Genomic DNA, 19,505 nt, shown 5'->3' on the forward strand with positions numbered 1-19,505 from the left:
ACAGTGCATACATGCATAGGTATCGGTGCATGTTCTAGCCACACTTCAAATATGCTTTAATATGAATGCGCAGATTATCTGAGCAATAGACAGCACAAGTTGGCTCAGCGACGAATAGTTATCACAAAGACGACCCAAAGCCATTTTGCCAAGAAGAGGACAAGCTATGCAAGCCAAGCAGAAAAAGTGCCTGAAGCGAGGGAGCCGACTGTGGGATGGTGTACATGTAGGTGTGTGTGTAACTGTGTGTGCTATGTACCCCATACACTGCTGCACAGTACTCTACGAATGGCCTGTGACCAAGCAAACATGCAAAGAAAAGCCAGCGATGTCGCAGAACTCAGCCTCTGTCAGCTCCAAACCTTTTCCGCATATATATTCAATTTTGATCGGAGGCTAGATGAGGGCTCACTCTTAATTGGACAGGAGGTGTAAAATGATGTATAAGATGACACCCAGCAGCCACTGATAAAAACAAAAGGCCTCTAGCCTCCCTTTATTCTCCACATCTATCAATCCATTTATCTCGCCATGAGCCACAGTTGCCCTCTTGTTATCACACATCCATTTGTTATTCGCATCCTTCATAACACGCACGGAGCCAAGTGGAAAAAGTGGAAGACACACAAGCAATTCTGTCCACATTCATCTTTCAAAAAAAAAAAAACACGTAAAGCTACAGTTGATCCCGATAACTAACAAAAGACATTAACATCTTAAAACCTTCAAAAATGTTGGCTTTGCCTTTGAGCAGATTGTTGCATTTACTACTTCCAAATAATGGCATTAATCTAGCATGGCACAGGCCATCTGCAGTTGACTACAGAAAATAACTTCTCACACGCCGTCTGTGTTGGATTTTGGCAGAGTAACACTGGAGGGCAAAGACGGGAGCAGTGGCTCTCCTTCTTTTGCCTCTTTTAAAAAACATTTTCAAACAAAAAAAGAATCGTCCGTCAACATCTAGACATTTGCAGACAGCCTTACATTTGAGCTCTCCTAAATCCAGCAGGGTTATAGTAACAATTTAAAGAAAAACATCATCAATAAGAATAACCTGTGATGTTATATGGTGTATATTACGTTGACATAAACATACCAGCTATTATGTCATAAGGTGTAATGGAAAGAAACTATGACCCATCAGTCTTGCAGACTATATAAAGTCCAGGAATTGAATGCAGCTACTTCGCGTTGAAATACTTTGTCAAACAAAATAGCCTTCACCACACAGCATCCACTTGCCATTACTGGTGTGCAGAAAGGAAGTGAAAGCAGCAGCGGAATAGCACGCATTGCCTTTCTTTCCTCCCCCCTGCTGCGCTTCTCCCATAATGCTCAACAAGGGCAGCATCGTTAACACAGAGACCTGATAGATGGTTGGCTTGGCCCTCCACTGCCTCGCTTTCATAAAGTAGAAAATAAAACCACTACACTGCTGTTGAACCTTCCTTTATGGCGCTTGCACAAGTCACAGCGTGACTGGTCTCGTTTGCAACATGATGCAAGTGATACAAATTGAGTGGAAGTTTGATGAAGGTAGTGGGTCCTTTCCAATACACATGGGACATTAAACTTGAGCATTCCGTCGCTTTAAAGAAGAAAAAAAAGATTTTCTGTCTCTATCATCATCGGCTAACTCATTCACTGCTATTGACGAATTTATTTGTCTTTTCACAGTTCAGCCATTCAATCCCAGGAATTTATATTAATTTATATGAATATATATATATGGTGGCTAAGATGGCTAAAAATGGGTGGAAGAGACATTTTCAGACCCTCTTTTACTCTAACTCCTATTCCACAAACACAAAATTAATCAGAATGCCTTGTTACAACTAGTGGGCCTGCATAGGACATAGTCTTGAAAAATATATGTTTAGGTTGACTTCCGGCGGCACGGTGGTCGACTGGTTAGCACGTCCGCCTCACAGTTCAGAGGTCGTGGGTTCGATCCCGGTTCCGGCCTCCCTGTGTGGAGTTTGCATGTTCTCCCCGTGCCTGCGTGGGTTTTCTCCGGGCACTCCGGTTTCCTCCCACATTCCAAAAAACATGCATGGTAAGTTGATTGGAGACTCTAAATTGCCCCTAGGTGTGATTGTGAGTGCGGATGTTTGTCTCTGTGTGCCCTGCGATTGGCTGGCAACCGGTTCAGGGTGTCCCCCGCCTACTGCCCAAAGACAGCTGGGATAGGCTCCAGCATGCCCCGCGACCCTTGTGAGGAGAAGCGGTACAGATAATGGATGGTTGACTTCCACATTAAGTTCACCTTCTGCTCCGTCATACACAAGCTCAACACATCTAAGAAATGTTAACATTTTAAATCATTGGTATTATTATATTCAGGACGTGTCACAGAGGAGGATCTCTAATGTCCACGATGTCCCTGGTTGAACTCTCCATTGAAAACAAAACAAAAATGAAAAAAAAAAAAAAAAAAAAGCGTTTTTATTGTCTTTTCCAAGACAACATACAGTAAAAGGGAAGACCCACTTTATGGTGCTGCACAGACGCTTCATGCTTGAGGGGCTCGCAATTAATCCTTGAGGCCTCCAGAGTAACCGATGTGCTCATTATACTGGACATAAACAATACAGTAGTGAGTACTTTTGTACACGGACACTCCAACCCTGTGTTTCTCTTTCCCACACTTGACTGCTTGATAATGCCACGTTTAAATCCAGGCGAGGTTGTGCGCGTGAGACAGTGGTGCGCACGTGTAAATAATTGCCTTCTTCTCGAGCTTTGGCAATTGGAAGGACAAATCCTACAAAGTGAACTCAAGGATCCCACTTCATATCCCCTGAGGACACAGAAGATGTATTTTAAAGTGTCAGACCAGTTCTACCATTTGTAGCCTGGAAACAACAGTGACTCTAAATTTCCAGACCGGGCTCTGCTAGCTTGTAAAATGGGACCCTGACTTCACACAAGCCTACATGCTTGATGCCTCACCTGCAGGATTTCCCACCCATTGTGAGAGTCCTGTAGATGGATATCCTCACACTCTCACTTCCCTGCCGCCTGCCTGTTCATAACCTACTGCCCTTCACTCTTGCTTTTTTCTTCAGCCTCCCCTTGCCGCTTTCATCGACCCCCCCTCTCTCATTTCCTACCTACAGCGGTGTTGGAAGTGGAGTGGTGTGTCACCTTGTGCTGCACCCAGTTGCTTGTGGCAAGATGATGATTAATAGCGGAGGAAACCAGGGTGGTTGGGAGAAGTGGTTGGAGGAGGACTGGGTTTACAATCACTTGTGGACGATGTAAGAAAGCAGTGCATGGTAGCTTTTAGATCCATGCTAGCTGTTTTGTGATCTTGTGATCTATGATTCGTATAATATTGGATCATTTGTGTTTCGATTTTCAGTATAACACGCCACAGAAAATTCCTGGGTGTTAAAGATAAGAAACATGGTGATATAAGCAGATAACCAGACATAAATATCAGAAACATATATGTGGGTTTCAGAATTATAGCTGAGCATCAAATACTAAAATCGAATTACCGCTAATTTAAATGCATGTGGTTGTCAATATCATAAGGCAAGCCCAGAGAAGTGGGGATTGTATAAATAAAATCATATAGATGTGTAATTCCCCACAAGAGCAGCTCCACTCAGCTGAATGAATGATCTGAGTGACCTTTGGCATAATAAATCAATCCAAAGGATCTTTTTTTGTCAGTGTACTTTTCATGTCCGACGATATCTTCAGCATCATTAAAACTAATTTAGCACTCATTTTGGAGAGAAATGTAATGCAGATGAGCGACAAGATGATGAAAAGCAGTAGAAGTTAGTCAGTGTTTTCAAACAGCTAGATCTCTTGAACAACAAAACTTTTCGGAGTAAATGAAGTGTTAAAGGCATGAATATGCTGAAGGCTTTAATCACAATTATTGATGGGTGCTAGGACAACAAACAAAGAAACCAACAGAATGTGGCTGGAATCATCAGTTTGAACTTCAACAGTGAACAACTTGCCAATTCGTAGTGGGCAAAACTGTTGAGTCATTGAGCAGATGTCTGTGGTGTATGCATGCTGTATGAGCAATTCAACGGCACGGCGCACAAACAGATTGTCCTTGAGCATGCTCATATGTCAGGAATATAACAGCTACATAAAGTCGGTCTTTTCTTCCATTATCCAGTGAGCACATTGACCGTGGATGAAAACTGGAAAACCAAATTTGTCATTTTTTTGCTCAATTGGTGGGGGAGAATGTTCACCCTGCAACGTCGACTGTTGCTGAAAAATGTTGTTTGTTGATACATAACATTAGATTGTACTGTTGGTAACACTGGTCAACATTTTTGCTATTTGCTATTTTTGCTATTATATGCATTTCTTATCTATCAGAGATGCAAATAAAGTGATTTTTTGGGAGGGGTCTGATTCTGAATCTGCCCTCGTTTTTAAATTAATAAAATTAATAATCATTATGGTAATTAAAAATATATATATATGTAATATTGTAATATATTTAGTAATATCTATGAATTCAATGTTAGTTACAGCATTTTTTTTTCTGAAAATGTAACTATAAATTACCACACATGGTAAAATCCATATTGCGTTTTCAGTCTTTTATAAGTCACACTTCAAAACAAAAAAATGAAAATATCTCCAAAATGTGATGTGCTAGAAAAAAAAAGGAAAGGAATTATTGATCGGCATCAACATAAAACCGTCTCCGACTCACTATGTGCTGTTGACCAGTGTAATCTAACAAACACTCGCACCGTGCTGCATCCATGGATCAAAATAGTCAATCAAAATATGTTTTATGACATCTACCTGTTGAACCCAAAACAAATTTCTATTCCGCTGCGATAAGCAACAGATGATTTCTTGTTGGGCACTGGGTGGGTAATGGGCGTTCCCTCGGATACTGAGTCGTCACTGAATTTCACCACACATTGGGATTATAATGCATTGTCTTTCGTCGCACGTTTTACACATTACATGCCAGACTACTTGTTTACAAAAATAGTTACAAATGGTGGTGAGGACCATTGCAGTCGGTCTTGGCTTTCATGCGTCCACCATCAATATCTACATCTGGCCCAGTTCCTGCATGCGGCAACGATACAGCATCTTCATGTAGCAATGAATCAAATTAAGTGGAATGTCAACTCTGCTAACCAAACTCTCCTTCTCCTCTCAGCATGAAAGGAATGGCTTCATGGCTTCAATTTGTCTCTCCCCGCCCTTGCCCACGCAATTTTGTATTCCAGTGAAAAATGAAAAATATATGCAGGCACGCGTGTAAGGAATAGACCAGAAAAAAATAAATTGGAAAAGTTGTGTTTTTAACTACATGTAGATTACTCTTCCATTTTGTTTGATGTGAATACGATATAACGATTTAGATTTTGACCCAATAAAGGCCTTCCATCATCACCTCTCTTGACATTCTCCCTCTATTCTTGAGCATTTAAGACAAGGAAAGGTAGTGTGAAGCAGGGTGATACAGTTACGGACAGAGCATAGTACAACAATAACAACAAAACAACAAGCAAACTGGAGGCGGCAGATTATTCTGCTCCTATTTGCCATGCAGTCAGAAAAAAAAAATTCTCATTTCCAGTATGACGTTTAAAACCTATACTAATCTCTCTGGAACCCCCAAAAGGCATGAAATGTACTGTATAAATAATATGAATTGTAAATGAAATATTTTGACAATGTCAAAGTGAAACAATAAACACTATGTTAAAGGTACTTTTCAAATATTTGCTTCAAAGGTGAAGTCAAATCAAACATTTTCTTTTTTCAAGAATAAGTTCCCAGCAGACCCACTAGTTGAAACACAGCATTCTGATTAATATCGCGTTTGTGGAATAAGAGTTAATTCACACATTTTATCCATGTCTGGGGGCGGCCATTTTGTCACTCCTGTCGACTGAAAATGACATCACAATGCGTCAGGTAACGACCAATCACGGCTGCCCTGTTTTCTGAAGCTGAGCGAAACGCAATATTTATCAGAATGCCTTGTTTCAACAATGGGCTTGCATAGAACATATTCTTGAAAAAAAATATGTTTGAGTTGACTTCCTCTGGGACTGCAGTGATGAATTCCAGCAGAAATAGACTTTGCAAGTGTCAAGCTTTTGTTTCGTTGGAGAGATCTTTCACTTTCTCATCAAGTGCCCATAAAAACTCAGATTTACAGTCTACGTGAACACTTAGCAGTCAAATGGACAGTTGGGAAAAGAGGATATTACATTGTGGATTTTGGTCATCCATCTCTTTGTTGTGATTCAGTGAACCAATTCTCTCCTGATTGAGATTCTTTATTTAGTACCAAAAGACATCAATCAACAGTGGTTTTGTTTTTGCAGCCATTGGCAACTCGGTGAAACCATGAATATGTCCATTTCAATTTACGGAGGCAAGTTGTTGAATTTTTTACTGCGGTGAGAGAGGGAGAGAGAGTCTATTTGCATCACCAGTCGCAAACCAAAAGGTGTATCCAATGTCTTGGGGGCAATGGGAGAAGATGAATAAGGGAAGCGGCATAAGACCCACTCTATATATAGCAGGTAATCTGTCATTTCATTTTTTGTCATCTCCCTTCCCCTCATTTTTGCTCTGAGGGATGAGGGATTGATGTTCAGAAGATCAGAGGAAGTAAGGAGGGGATCTTGGAGGCATGGTGAGAGGAGACTAGGGTGTGTGTGTGTGTGCGTGTGTGAGGAAGCCTGTGTAACTGCTGTTTCTTTGACGCCTGGTTTGGCTGGCCAAAATCCAGCCGGAATAGTTTCGGTTCCCACGTCTCAAAGAACAAGGTAGGTGTCAAGAGAAGAGCACGAAGACATCCAACACTCTCATCGCAGAACATTTCGACTCAATCCCTTCCTACGTGGCAAAAAAATGCATTTTCTTCTCAACAACATTCCGCATTTGTGCCTGGAGGCACACACTTCCAAAGGGGACTTTGTTTTGAACATCTTCAGAGATCAGCTGGATACAAATACCCGTTGATCTTTTTCATTCACGCAGGAGAACCTTCAGTGGGAAAAGTTGAGACTTGCTGTGGAAACGCTTTTGATAAAGTTCCTGCGGTCAGCTCAAAAAACAGAGACCAAGCGGTGACGAGATCAAGACATGGGCCGAATGAAAAAGGGTGTCGAGTGGGTAGCATGAGAGAAAGGCAAGGAGGGATTACGCTGTAACAAAGAAAAGGAGACATAAAAAGGGGGATACAAAGCCTGCTGCTACAATACATCTTTGAGGAGTTGGGCATGATCACACGCTTTCATAACACCCTGCACGACCTGGGCGAGCAGAAATCGGGGGGTAGGATTGGAAAACAAAACCTACAACTCCATTGCAAGTCCGAGTAAGAGCTCCAAGTGGCTCGTCAATCTCTCTGTACCAAAAGCTAAGCCTGCCGGCATGCGCTAATGCATATATAGGGGTGAGCAGGATCATTAGAATAACTCAACCATTCAAAGCTAGTAGACAGTTAGCTAGCTCGCTCCATCTCGAAACACTTTCTCTGAATAATTCACAGAGGTGTAAATAAAATATATCCAGTGGCCTTGACCAAAAAAAAAAAAAAGAAAAAAAAATTAGAAACAAGATAGCTGCCACACTGAGTAATGAGTTCTTCTTGAGTGAGCAGAGGAGTATATGTGGCACGCAAGCAGATGCGTATAACATCAAAAAGGAGCTCACCTCAAATGTCAATTATTCGCAGTGATATCGAAGGCTTTTGAATATGAAATTGAATATTTTTTATGAGGTATCTGACGGTAATAAAGATCCTCTGTACCACCAAGAAAATCAAAACGTCGGTGATTGGACTAATGTCCAAAAGTACTACACACAGAAATTACATGACACCCAGAATAACAGATGATAGTGCACTTCTTCCAACGGGCAAGAGTGTGATATTTTCTGAATAATGCATAAGAGCAACAGCTTGGCATGGATCATTTCTAAAACAAATAGCTCTGTGATCAATAAGGCTGCAAACTTTGTGTATTTTTTCTTGGCCAATCACTGTTGGTGATTTGGCTATATATAATTTTAAGTAGAATTAACCAAAAGATTACTCAGTTCAGTTGAAAAGCAAATTTATTAAATATTGCATATCCATAATTTGAGAGGCTCATAAGCAGGGATGTAGTGGAACCAAAATTTGAGTCAGGAAGATTCGCCGACAAAAATAATCCTCAATTTCGGGGTTGGCGGCAAAGTGCAGCCGTCGTGCGCGGAAAAGTTGTGGCGTGAAGTTCTAATATGTCTTCTTTAAAATTCAGGTAAATAAAAATAAAAAAATCCACCTCCAAAAAGATATATCAAGCCGGAATTAGACAAGTTAGACCACATTCTCCGTCTGTGAGCCGATACAATCGTCTTTGAGAGCCCTTGGTTACTCCTCTGGGTGTCTGAATGCCATCACTCCTGGAGGAGCCCAGGCCAAGATCTGAAGACAGCTGCTCCTTCTCACCCCTCTCCCCCTTGTCAATCACAGAAACATGTCCAACTTCCCACCCTCACCTCTTCCAGCTCATTACCATTCTGCTCCATCTGTTCGCTGATCCAAATCGGTCCCCCGCGCTTGTATTTTCCTTTGAATGAATAACTGTTTTACCGAGGAAGGTGGGGCGACAAATAAGACAAGTAGTGTGTATGTATGTGCGTGTATCGTACGTATAAAGAATTCTAAGTATATTTCAAAAGAATAAAGATGGAAGATCATTTGGACTTGTTCATTTTATAAGTGGCTTCCATGCTGAAAAAATATGGGCACCCCTGGTTTAAACTATTAATTGGGCAATTATAATCACTTCTAGGGGACGGTCAATTACTCACAGAAATGCGTTCGTGGGTGGGCAATCCATATCCCCAGCCAACAGTGGGGGTCCGCCGTATACCAATATATGCCAACTAAGAGGACAATCAAGGACAGACTAGATTGAACTGTAAATCTGATCATTCTACTGTCTTTATTACGACATGGTATGCTGTTAATTCCAAGCGGGGTTTGTTTCAAATTTAATTGGATTACAACAGCTCTGAATTGCAGAACCAACTTTATTATTATAAGAACAGTAGCGGATATGTGTGCGTGTGTGCACTGCATGAAGCTGTTTGTGAAGAAACAAGGATGTCCATTACTCTTCCATTTATGCTGGAGCGACACGATCGCGGGCAGGCTCGTAATTACACGTTTGTTTGGGTGGAAAGCAGAGGCCGTAAAGTCAGAGAGGGAATAGGAGAGAGTCAAAATGAGAAATGCAGTGGACCTCTACATGCACCTTGATGCACTGATGACTAAAACCATATCCCGCAACAAATCTTAGAACATATTATGCTGAGAGCGAAGAACACAAGTGGGGGGGAAATAGCAATCACAATGCTAATGGTAAATTAAGTGAGACATGAGAGCTGAGACTAGGAAACCACTTTAAATATTGTAATACCTCTGTCACATGTCTTGTCAATAAATGTCCAGTCCTGCTCTATAAAGCCTTGTGCATAAACTGATTAAGCCTGTTGGGGTGAGAAGCGAAACGTCTTCCAAGACACCCAGAACAGCCCAGTGGCGATGGATTCCAAGCCCCGAGAATGTCTAGGTAAACATTTCAGGATATGCACGTGATTTCGATTTAATCTCAGTAATCCTATACTAAAAATTGTAATTCATTGGCAGTTTGTTCATTTAAATCTCAACTCAATATTTTTTGTTAATAAGGTTCTATTTTTTTTTTATTATTCTTTTGTACTGTTCTCGTGGAAAATGAGAACAATTCACTATTATTGCGCTTTCTCACCCCCTGCTGTTCTGTCTCCCTCTTAATTTCCCCACCCATCTATTGTCCTCAGATCACAGTACATGAACTCTCATTACAGGGGTGTTAATCGACTCTTCAGTGGCAAGATCCCCTTTATTATCCATTGACTGTGGACTACATTTCTAAGCTGATTAGCCTGAGCTGTCTATTCATCAATTCAATTATGAACATTTCAAAAAGTAACGCAGACTATGACTTATATTAAATCACTGACAGAGAGCACGTCATTACATTCAAATGCTCTAATCTGGGAAAAACGACTGCAGCAGCCATAGAAAGAAGGAACTGTAAAGTAATGACATCGCAGCAAAGTGGGACTCTGAGGCAAACGGCAAAAATACCTATTAACAGCAAATGACAGCAGTTCAGACCAGCAGAGACCGGCAGTTTTAGCATAAATGGAACAGCTGGCAATCATGGGAAGAAATGAGGCACATGACAGGGAAAAGGAAGCCCATTGCTGCATTTGTGTGCCCTTCTGTGCATTTTGCCTGGTTTATAGCAGCCAAAATATGCCAACCTCCGGGTATTATCACTATCTGTGTGAAATCTCCTGCTTTATCAAATACCCAGTAAACACAGGCGTCACCGTGTTTTGTCAGTCTGTTTCTGTCTGACTTCTTTTCACACTCACTAATCCATTCGTTCATTGTTAATCCAGCTGTGTGGTGAACATGGCTGGCGTCAGGGAGATGACGATGTCATTACTGTCCACAGTATATTTTGGTCATCATCATATACTGCAGTAGTACAGTGGAGCCTCAATTCAACGGACTCCAGATTTAACTGACAGAAAATAAAGTCCAGTCAACTCAAAACTCCCCTTTGTACAGTAGATGTCAAAGTCTGTTAGTCTAGTTGTCTGTCGTCCAGTTAGTTTGTAGTTTACTGTCAACGGACAGAGAATGATACGCGTATTTTCGGGTGGTACGGTTGTAGTCACAGATATGCAGTACAGACTAGATCAGGCTAACAGACGTGTCGATGTGGAGGCCATGTTGACAGGGGCAAAAGTCCCATCAAAGGTAATGGAAAGGTCGATAATTCAATGTCAATATTTATCAGGATAGACACATGATCAATATCAATAGAAATACACGGTGGCATTTTTGCCATAGAGAGAGAAAATAACGTGAAAACGCTGCTTGTATTTAGTTAGGCGGGCTTAGCGCTTGGTAACATAAGATCGCCGCCGGTGGCTTCGCTCCTCCTGATGGCGAGTAAGCGGCATTGTTAATCTATTCATATAAATCCGTGTCATGAAGGCGACCATCTCCATGCCAGGATTCCGCCTCCGAAGCAACAGCGAGCTAAGTTTAAATAAATAGTTAAATAATTGTTTGGATTTATTTACAATCATTTTGTATTGTATTATGTATATTTCAATTTAACGGACAATCCGCTCGAACAATCCCCCCTATTTGTCTACTAAATTGAAATTTATTTGACTTTTGGTGTATCAATTTAGACATTTGGTGACAGACCTCTAACAATTGCCATACTAGAGTCTGTCTAGCTAACTGTTTTTAGTTGTTGTTGTTCTTCTTCCAGCTTTTTACTTGACATACTCGCAGACTCAGATTTTATAATAAAGGTACAACAGTAAAATATTATGCTGAACATATTTTTGACATATTTTGTTAAGTAGACCCCGTATGGCACTACTGTTCAGGGGAATTAATTAATTACTATAATTAATAAACACATTAATGACACTTTGACGTCTAATTTATTTGCATGACCTATGATGTGGTTATTTGACCTGTTTGGGGAGTTATATGACAATGAATCAGGAAATGTTCAACATGTTGAAAATAAGTATGATATTAAAAAAATAAAAGCTACATTGGAAGGTTATTTTTTACTTAAAAGAGGAAATCAACCCAAGCATATTTTTTTCTAGAGTATGTCCTATGCAAACCCACTAGTTGAAACAAGCCATTCTGATAAATATTGAGTTTGTGGAATAAGAGTTAATCCACACGTTTTTAGCCATCTCCGGGGGCGGCCATTTTGTCACTTCTGTCGACTGAAAATGACATCACAACTGCTTAGGGTTCAGGTGACGACCAATCACGGCGGCCCTGTTTTCTGAAGCTGAGCCGTGATTGGTCGTTACCTGAGCCCTGAGCATCTGTGATGTCATTTTCAGTCGAGTGAAATTACAAAATGGCCGCCACCTGAGATGGCTAAAAAGGGGTGGATTTTGCTGCTTAACTCAGATTCCACAAATGTAATATTAATCAGAATGCCGTGTTTCAACTAGTGAGCTCGCATAGACCGTATTATTGAAAAAAAATGTGTTTGGGTTGATTTCCCTCCTTAAATACTGCCTTTTGTGAAGGACATTGCAAATCCACAAAAACACTTAAGGAACAGTTCCATTCAGGCGGATCCCATTGGTGCACCTCACTCCTGATAAGTACTTTTTCCTGGAATAATGTGCAGCCTGCATGCTTACTAATGTGTGCGAAAGGATTTTCCCAGAGGATATAGTCTATGTCAGAAACAAAGATTTGACATGCTGGGAGAATGTTTGTGTGTGTTTACGAATATAAACAAGGTAAAAATGGATATGTAGCTATGTGTCTGGTGACACAATGCTAGAAGTAAAGCAACAAGGGCCTCATGAAGAAAAACAGTTATGAGGAGGAGTCGAAGAGAAGGACAAGAGAGCTGTCAGATTGAGATTGAGTAGTATAAAGTGGAGGAGTTGTATAAAGTTGAGGGCCACGATCTTACAATGAGACAAGTATGCATCGCAAACGAGAAACTGGAGGAGAAAATAGTAAATGACATAGAGAAGGATTTAGTGAGCACGTACTAAACGTAGTGAAAAGAGACAGCAGATGGTGGGGATTATTACGTTCTAAAGTACTCTGGGCCTACAGAGGGAAGGCCGCGGACGAAAAACCAGTAGCGTCAATCTGCCACAAAATGAGCTGCGGGTTCACTACTGTCATAATGACAACATGCAAAAGCAGAAAACCAAAGAATGCAACACATTGGCGATATATGAAACTGTGTGTTTGCGTGTGCCCGTGTGTGTGTGTGTTTTACCTTTCCCAGTGAGCGTGTCAAACCTCGAACCTGTAAAATGAGAGGATAAAATAGTATGATTGACATGTTCCGTGTCGCGAGCCGATACAAAATTCGGTGATTAAAATGCGCAGTTCTGACTTCCACGGTCAGAGATGTCTACATTTATCAATATTTATTTCATTAATATGGGCTTCGTGTGAAGCGCTGTATTTGTGTTTTGAGGGCCTTAATTATGGAAGGAATACAAAATTAGAACAACCTCTCAGTATGCAATACAGGATGGAGACCAGTGAATGAATACTGCATGTGCATATAAATTAACATGAGCGAGAGAGAGAGAGAGAGAGAGACAGAGAGAGAGAGAGAGAGACAGAGAGAGAGAGCGAGAGAGTCAATTACAGAGCCATCAACAACATGAACTGCTGCCCTGTAGAACTCACACATGCTCGGATCCTGTCAGCAGCCTTTACCATTGCTCTTCTGTAATTGCCTATTCAGCCATGTCACCCACGACTTTTTTGTTTCTTGTTGCTTGTAATTGCTCATTATTCAAGCCTGAGTGCTGTTGCTTGTGTTGTTGTCAGGAATGTTTCTAGAATGAGTCCATTTCTGGCAGTTAAAATGCAAGTACGCGTAATCTAAATATTGACATTTTAGAACGAGGGATAAGATGAAAGTAATCAATGGTAACCGGCATATAGCTTAGCGTTTATCCAATGGACACCTTTCTACAAGGTTGACTTTGTTGTTGTTGTATTATGTCTGTATTATACTCATGTTTAGAATGACTTTCCATGAAAAAGTCAATGTAGTGTCCTCTGAAGTGATGGAAACAGTTGTGTGCTTATGTACATTATTGACAAGTTTTCTGTCCTGACAGAGGACAGTTAATCAAATCCTTTCCTGGCAATCAGCAGAGAGTAATTATTGTGCCTGAATGCCTATCCATGATTGTGCGTAAATCTAATTTTCCTAGCCAAATTTTATTTCAACCATCAGAACTCTGACTGCAATACACTATGTTTTGCATAATAACCATTGTTTAATAACTTTAGGATTAACGGACACTGTCCCTTTCAGAAGGTCTCTTTCTTTCTTTCTTTCTTTCTTTCTTTCTTTCTTTCTTTCTTTCTTTTCTTCCTTCCTTCTTTCCTTCTTTCTTTCTTTCCTTCCATCCTTCTTTTTTCTTTCTTTCTTTCTTTCTTTCTCTCTCTCTCTCTCTCAATACAATCAGAGAGTCTCTGGATACACTACTATTGATTTGTGAACACCAAGTTGCCAATATCATTATTAATGCAGCTGTCATTAAAATTGCCAGCAATCAACCATTTGACCTATCACATTTGGACACGCCAGTGTGTGTGACAGCAGTATAGATTAGTATTGTATAATCTGTTGTTGAAGTTATTGGAAAATAATACTTACGCCAGTGCCTGGTTGGTGACTAGTATCGGCCTTTGCGAGGCCTCAATACCTTGAAGCAACCCATCCCTACTCATAAATGTGTCAATTACAATCCAATTTACAGATAACTGCGCAGAAAACAAATGGAATAAAACAAAAAAAAGTTTTACTGAAATATTTAAAATTAAAAAATGTCCCACTATTTGTGGATGAATGGATAAATGGTAACCATTCAGTATATATAATTGCCCTGAAAAAAAAAACAAAGCACTGTTTCGGCATGCAAATGGGCAAAAGCTCCAGTGTGTTTTGGGACAGAGTCGTGCCTCTTTTTCATAATAACTGACCAGTCCTCATCTAAGTGTCAACAAATCCGTTTTCTATATTGCTTGTCCTTATTAGGGTCACCAATGAGCTGGAGCCTATCCTGGCTGTCTATAGGCGAGAGAGAGGCGGGGTAACAAGCTCACGCTAGTGATGGGATAATGAAGCTTTATGAAGCACTTGTGATATCTATATATAAATATATAACCCTAACCCTTTACTAGCTGGTGCTCTTGGCTAGTGCAATTGGAAATTTATTACATTTCAACTGCATCTTTAAACCAAGAGTGCCACTTAGGAGTCAAAAGTTATCACAGGTGCATCATGAAGCTTCATATGTCCATCGCTACCTCATGCTTATTTCCAATTTGTGAACATTAACCTAACACGCATGTATTTGAAATGTGGAAGGAAGCCAGAGAAACCCCACGCAAGGACACAACAAGTAAACGCCACACAGCAAGGCTGCCACCAAGACTCGAACTCCGGACCTCAGAACTGTTAGGTACACATGCAAAGCACTAATTCACCGCGCTCCCCTCATTTAACTAACTGTAGTTATTTGCATTAGGCGTTATCAGACACACACAACTGATGCCTCGTTGAGTTACTCAACCAAACAGCGGTTTTAAATGGCGATTCAATGAATTCTCTTCACAAATCACAAGTCACTCAGAAGCCGCAGTAGACTCAAGTAATCATCCTCCATATTTTCTGGCTGAGTGGCTACGTGGCAGAGGTGCGAGGCAGACGTTTTGCCTGGCTGAACCTGCTGTTCATGCTGCCATCACTAGTCGATTCCTCACACTACCTGCTACGAACAGCCTAAGTATTCTACAGTTAGATACAAAGTGGAGCAATCATTTCTCCATTGGTTAAGCATTGATGCCCGCCTGACCTCAATTTATAAAGGTCTGCCAGCTGGCAGCTGGAGAAAAGGCTCATAGGAGTAGAATGTGAAACAGGGCATGCACCACATATACTGTAAAGGAATTGCCAATGTTCCATATGTAATGAGTTAATATGGTAATCTTCACAACTGTTACAGCACAAAAGAAACAAATAATGTTAACCATGCCAAACATAACTGAACGGTACAGATTAGTGGAAATGGGTGACGTCAACAACTGCATTGATGGTTCATTACTGGACATTTGCACTCACCTCGGAATGCCCGCATGCCTTTTCAAATAAGGATTGGCACTGTAGTTCATCAAGTAAGTGTTAACAAGGTAAAAAAAAAAAAACACAGCCGAAATGAACATTTGTGTTGTGAGCAACATGCCTTTACCTTCCTTCGGGAGTGCCATTCATCTCCTTTCTGAGGTACAGTGTAAAGCTCCCTGAGTACCAAAGGTAGAAAAGCGCTATACAAGAGACAGCCCGTTTACCATTTACTTTCTGTTTTTGTAAAACAGAGCAGTTGTGCGAAAAGTCAACCCTATTATGCAGGTTGGGTATAATCTAGCAGCCTCAGAGGCACTTTACAGACTATTTTGACCCATTAAGTCCACTCAAATTGGTTGCAACTGCCAAGCTCCTGACATTCCTTCATGCCAGTTTCCATGGTGATCAAGACAGCAAATAAACATACTCACACCTACTCCTGTATCACCCCACCTCTTACCAACCCCCAAAACAGTGCAGATCCCACCACCACTATGTGCAAATATAAATGGAAATCTGTATTCATCCAAAGAAAAAAAATCCAAAGACACAAATAAGAACAAAAAATATTTCTTTAATATTATATTTATGTGTCTGATATTTTATCAGACAGCTAAAGCAATCCAACAAGAGCTATGTTGAAAAAACATTGTATGCCCGCCAACAACGTTATCAAATATCTGGTGAGCCAGTAACCACATATTTCCCTCAAGGACTTGATGGAGAAAAAACAGGTTCACTTTATTTAAGAAAATAATAATAATAATAATAATAATAATAATAATAATAATAATAATAATAATAATAATAATAATAATAATAATAATAATAATAATAATAATAATGAACATTTGTGTTGTGAGCAACACAGTGGTCGATTGGATAGCACGTCCACCTCAGAGTTCAGAGGTCGTGGGTTCGATCCCGGCTCCGGCCTCCCTGTGTGGGGTTTGCATGTTCTCTCCGTGCCTGCGTGGGTTTTCTCTGGGAACTTCGGTTTCCTCCCACATTCCAAAAACATGCATGGTAAGTTGATTGGACACTCTAAATTGCCCCGAGGTGTCATTGTGAGTGCGGATGTTTGTTTGTCTCTGTGTGCCCTGCGATTGGCTGGCAACCAGTTCGGGGTGTCCCCTGCCTACTGCCCGAAGACAGCTGGGATAGGCTCCAGCACGCCCCGCTACCCTTGTGAGGATAAGCGGTATCGATAATGGATGGATAATAATAATAATAATAATAATAATAATAATAATAATAAAACATGCTCAATATCTCCTTACATGTGATCATTTAAGTTCATGCAATCCCATTTATGTGCCCCTTCGCTCAAATATCTCTTCATGCATGCCTTTTTTGTCTGTGGTCTTGTGTGTCTGGTTCTTTGCGTGGTATTCAATTAAAAAACTGGAAATATTACCAATCGTAAGATAATAAAAGTTATCTTCCATTTAGTATATGCAGTAGCTTTTATAAAGAAGAATAGGTGGCTTTAGGTACAAGTGACACAATTTCCTTGCTCTCAATTGGCATAATAGAATATGCATCATGGCAGCATAAAAGACGAACAAGGCATGGAATTTGCCATCTTCAGACCGCAATCAGGCCTAATCCAAATATAGACGAAACTATGACCCGCTATAGTACCAAAGATAGCATAGCATTAGCGGACAGATCGGCTAGACTAGCATGACGTCGTCAGAATACAAATAAAAAAAACATACAAGTCCACCTCTGCCCAACCAACACAAATAAGCACGTTATGAAACACATGCACAGTGTATTGATGATTAAATAATTGGCTGTGTGTCACATGAAATGCAAGTAATTGGCCACTAGCCTTTAAGTGAATCTGCACTTGATTTCCTTTGGAATTAAGTGCTCAGAGTCCACTTCTCGGTGTGCTTTCATTGCCTTCCCCTGATCCTAATTGGTTGATTGGTTCTGTTACTTGTCCCACTATAATGGGCTAATAGACATGATTATCCTTTGTTGATTGCTTAGCCCAAAATTCCATTTACCTACAGTACTGAGTGCACTTTCCCGTTTTTTTTTACATTTTTTTCTGAGTGTATGATACAGTTTGATTCTGTTTCTTTCTGCCTCACAGCTCACAGCGTTGCCTGTGTTTTGTTTTGCTTCAAAAAGACGAAAGGCTCAGCGGACGGAGACGAAATGCAGCTTCAAGGAGAACAGAAATGTTCTTCCCAGAGGCAAAGCTACACTTTTCAGCAAAAGGACAATCACTGACTGCGTAGTGAGCTGCAAAGTTGGAGATGGAACGAGCCAAAAGAATACACTCCCCCCCGGGGGGTGGAGTGTTTCTTAAAACAAATTGCACCGCAATGTTCTAAACACATCGTTGGCATGCGTTCACACATGGTTTCATGACCCGCGGTGGTCACACCTGATTCTCGTCCTCTCTTGAGTCTTAATCAAGTTGTTTGTTTCGCAGAGGCTTCATTAGAAGTTTGTGTGATTGTTTAGGTGTGAATGCCTCTGAGTGAGACTGTGAGCCTGCTCGGGCGGATGTAACATCCAAACAAAGACACATATAGCACACATGCACACACACACCCACGCGCACAATGTCCTTGAGAATTCCCATACCAAATGAAAACACAAAACTGCCCTTCGTGACTTTAAATTATTACATTGGTTATTTTTCGTCGTTCACACTTTCTGTCAATGGAACTACAAGTCATTATCAGGAAGGGTGCAATAGTGACGACAGAGTTAAAATATGCTTATATTTATGTTTTTTTTTGTTTTTGTTTTTTGTAATGATTACTTTGTTTCACATTCCAGCTCACAATCCTCATGGGTCCTAGCCTACATTACAGCACAAAGACTATTAATTTTTGATGATCAGACCTCTTAATATTGCGCATATAAAATTAATATGCACCTGAATAAACAAATGTACTGTTCAGGTGCAAAACACTGACTATCAATGTCTAGGGGATACGGATGCTCCCTCCAAAAATATCGATGTGTGTGTGACCATTCAAAGTTAAATTTTGTAAATGACATGGTCCATGTACTACTGAGATCTACAGAAAAGGATTAGGGCCAGTGAAGAAAAAAAAAAGGTTGGCAGGATTCTCACTTTTATCTCAGAATTCCGACTGTATTATTAAAGAGAGAATTCTCCCTTTAAAGTCAGAATTCTGACTTTAATTATTCTTAAAAGTTAGACTGAAATTCTGAGAATAAAGTCAATCAGAATAAAGTCAGGATGAGAATAAAGTGAGAATTTTGACTTTGAAGTGACAATTCTGAGAATAAATTCAGAGTTCTGAGATGAAAGTGAGAATCCTGACAAACTTTTTTTCTTTCTTCACTGGCCATAATCCTCTTCCGTAGGAACTCATCGTGATGTTTTCTTTGAAAAATTCTAGACATCTGGACAGTGTTTTACATGTTATCATTTTTTTTTGCTTCTGGTGTCCATCAGCTGCTTGATGTTTTAATATGAGAAGGTCTTGTTTCAAACATGGGCAATTATGTGTTCAATTGTCTTACTAATAAATGAATGAGCCATTATACAATGCTAATGAACATCACATCTAAGTCAAATGGTAAATAATGATGAATGGCAGGCATTTATTATCATAACCAAGAGAATTGTCTCCTGAGGTCAATTAACCAAGTATGTGAGGCCGTGAGCCTACAACTCCCGGTGCCAACCTCCAGTAAGCCAAAATACTGCAAGCGCTAACACACTATCTGCAGCAAGCCACAAACCACACGTGCACA

General features: G+C 40.4%; 1 protein-coding gene across 2 annotated transcripts in view; it reads right to left on the reverse strand.

The window, feature by feature from the left end:
• The window catches only part of igsf11 (immunoglobulin superfamily member 11), an 82,943-nt gene that overhangs the window by 44,931 nt on the left and 18,507 nt on the right, over positions 1 to 19,505 (reverse strand). Inside the window, exon 2 of one of the 2 annotated variants that reach the window (XM_086036728.1) lies at positions 12,873 to 12,902. The exons of the other annotated variant lie outside the window; for it this stretch is intronic. Coding sequence (XP_085892854.1) covers positions 12,873 to 12,902 — 30 coding nt within the window. The remainder of the gene's footprint in view (positions 1 to 12,872; positions 12,903 to 19,505) is intronic. 2 annotated transcript variants of the gene reach the window in all.

The sequence above is a fragment of the Filicampus tigris genome, chromosome 7, assembly GCF_054856515.1.
Source record: "Filicampus tigris isolate MCC_2025a chromosome 7, RoL_Ftig_1.0, whole genome shotgun sequence".
Lineage (NCBI taxonomy): Eukaryota > Metazoa > Chordata > Actinopteri > Syngnathiformes > Syngnathidae > Filicampus > Filicampus tigris.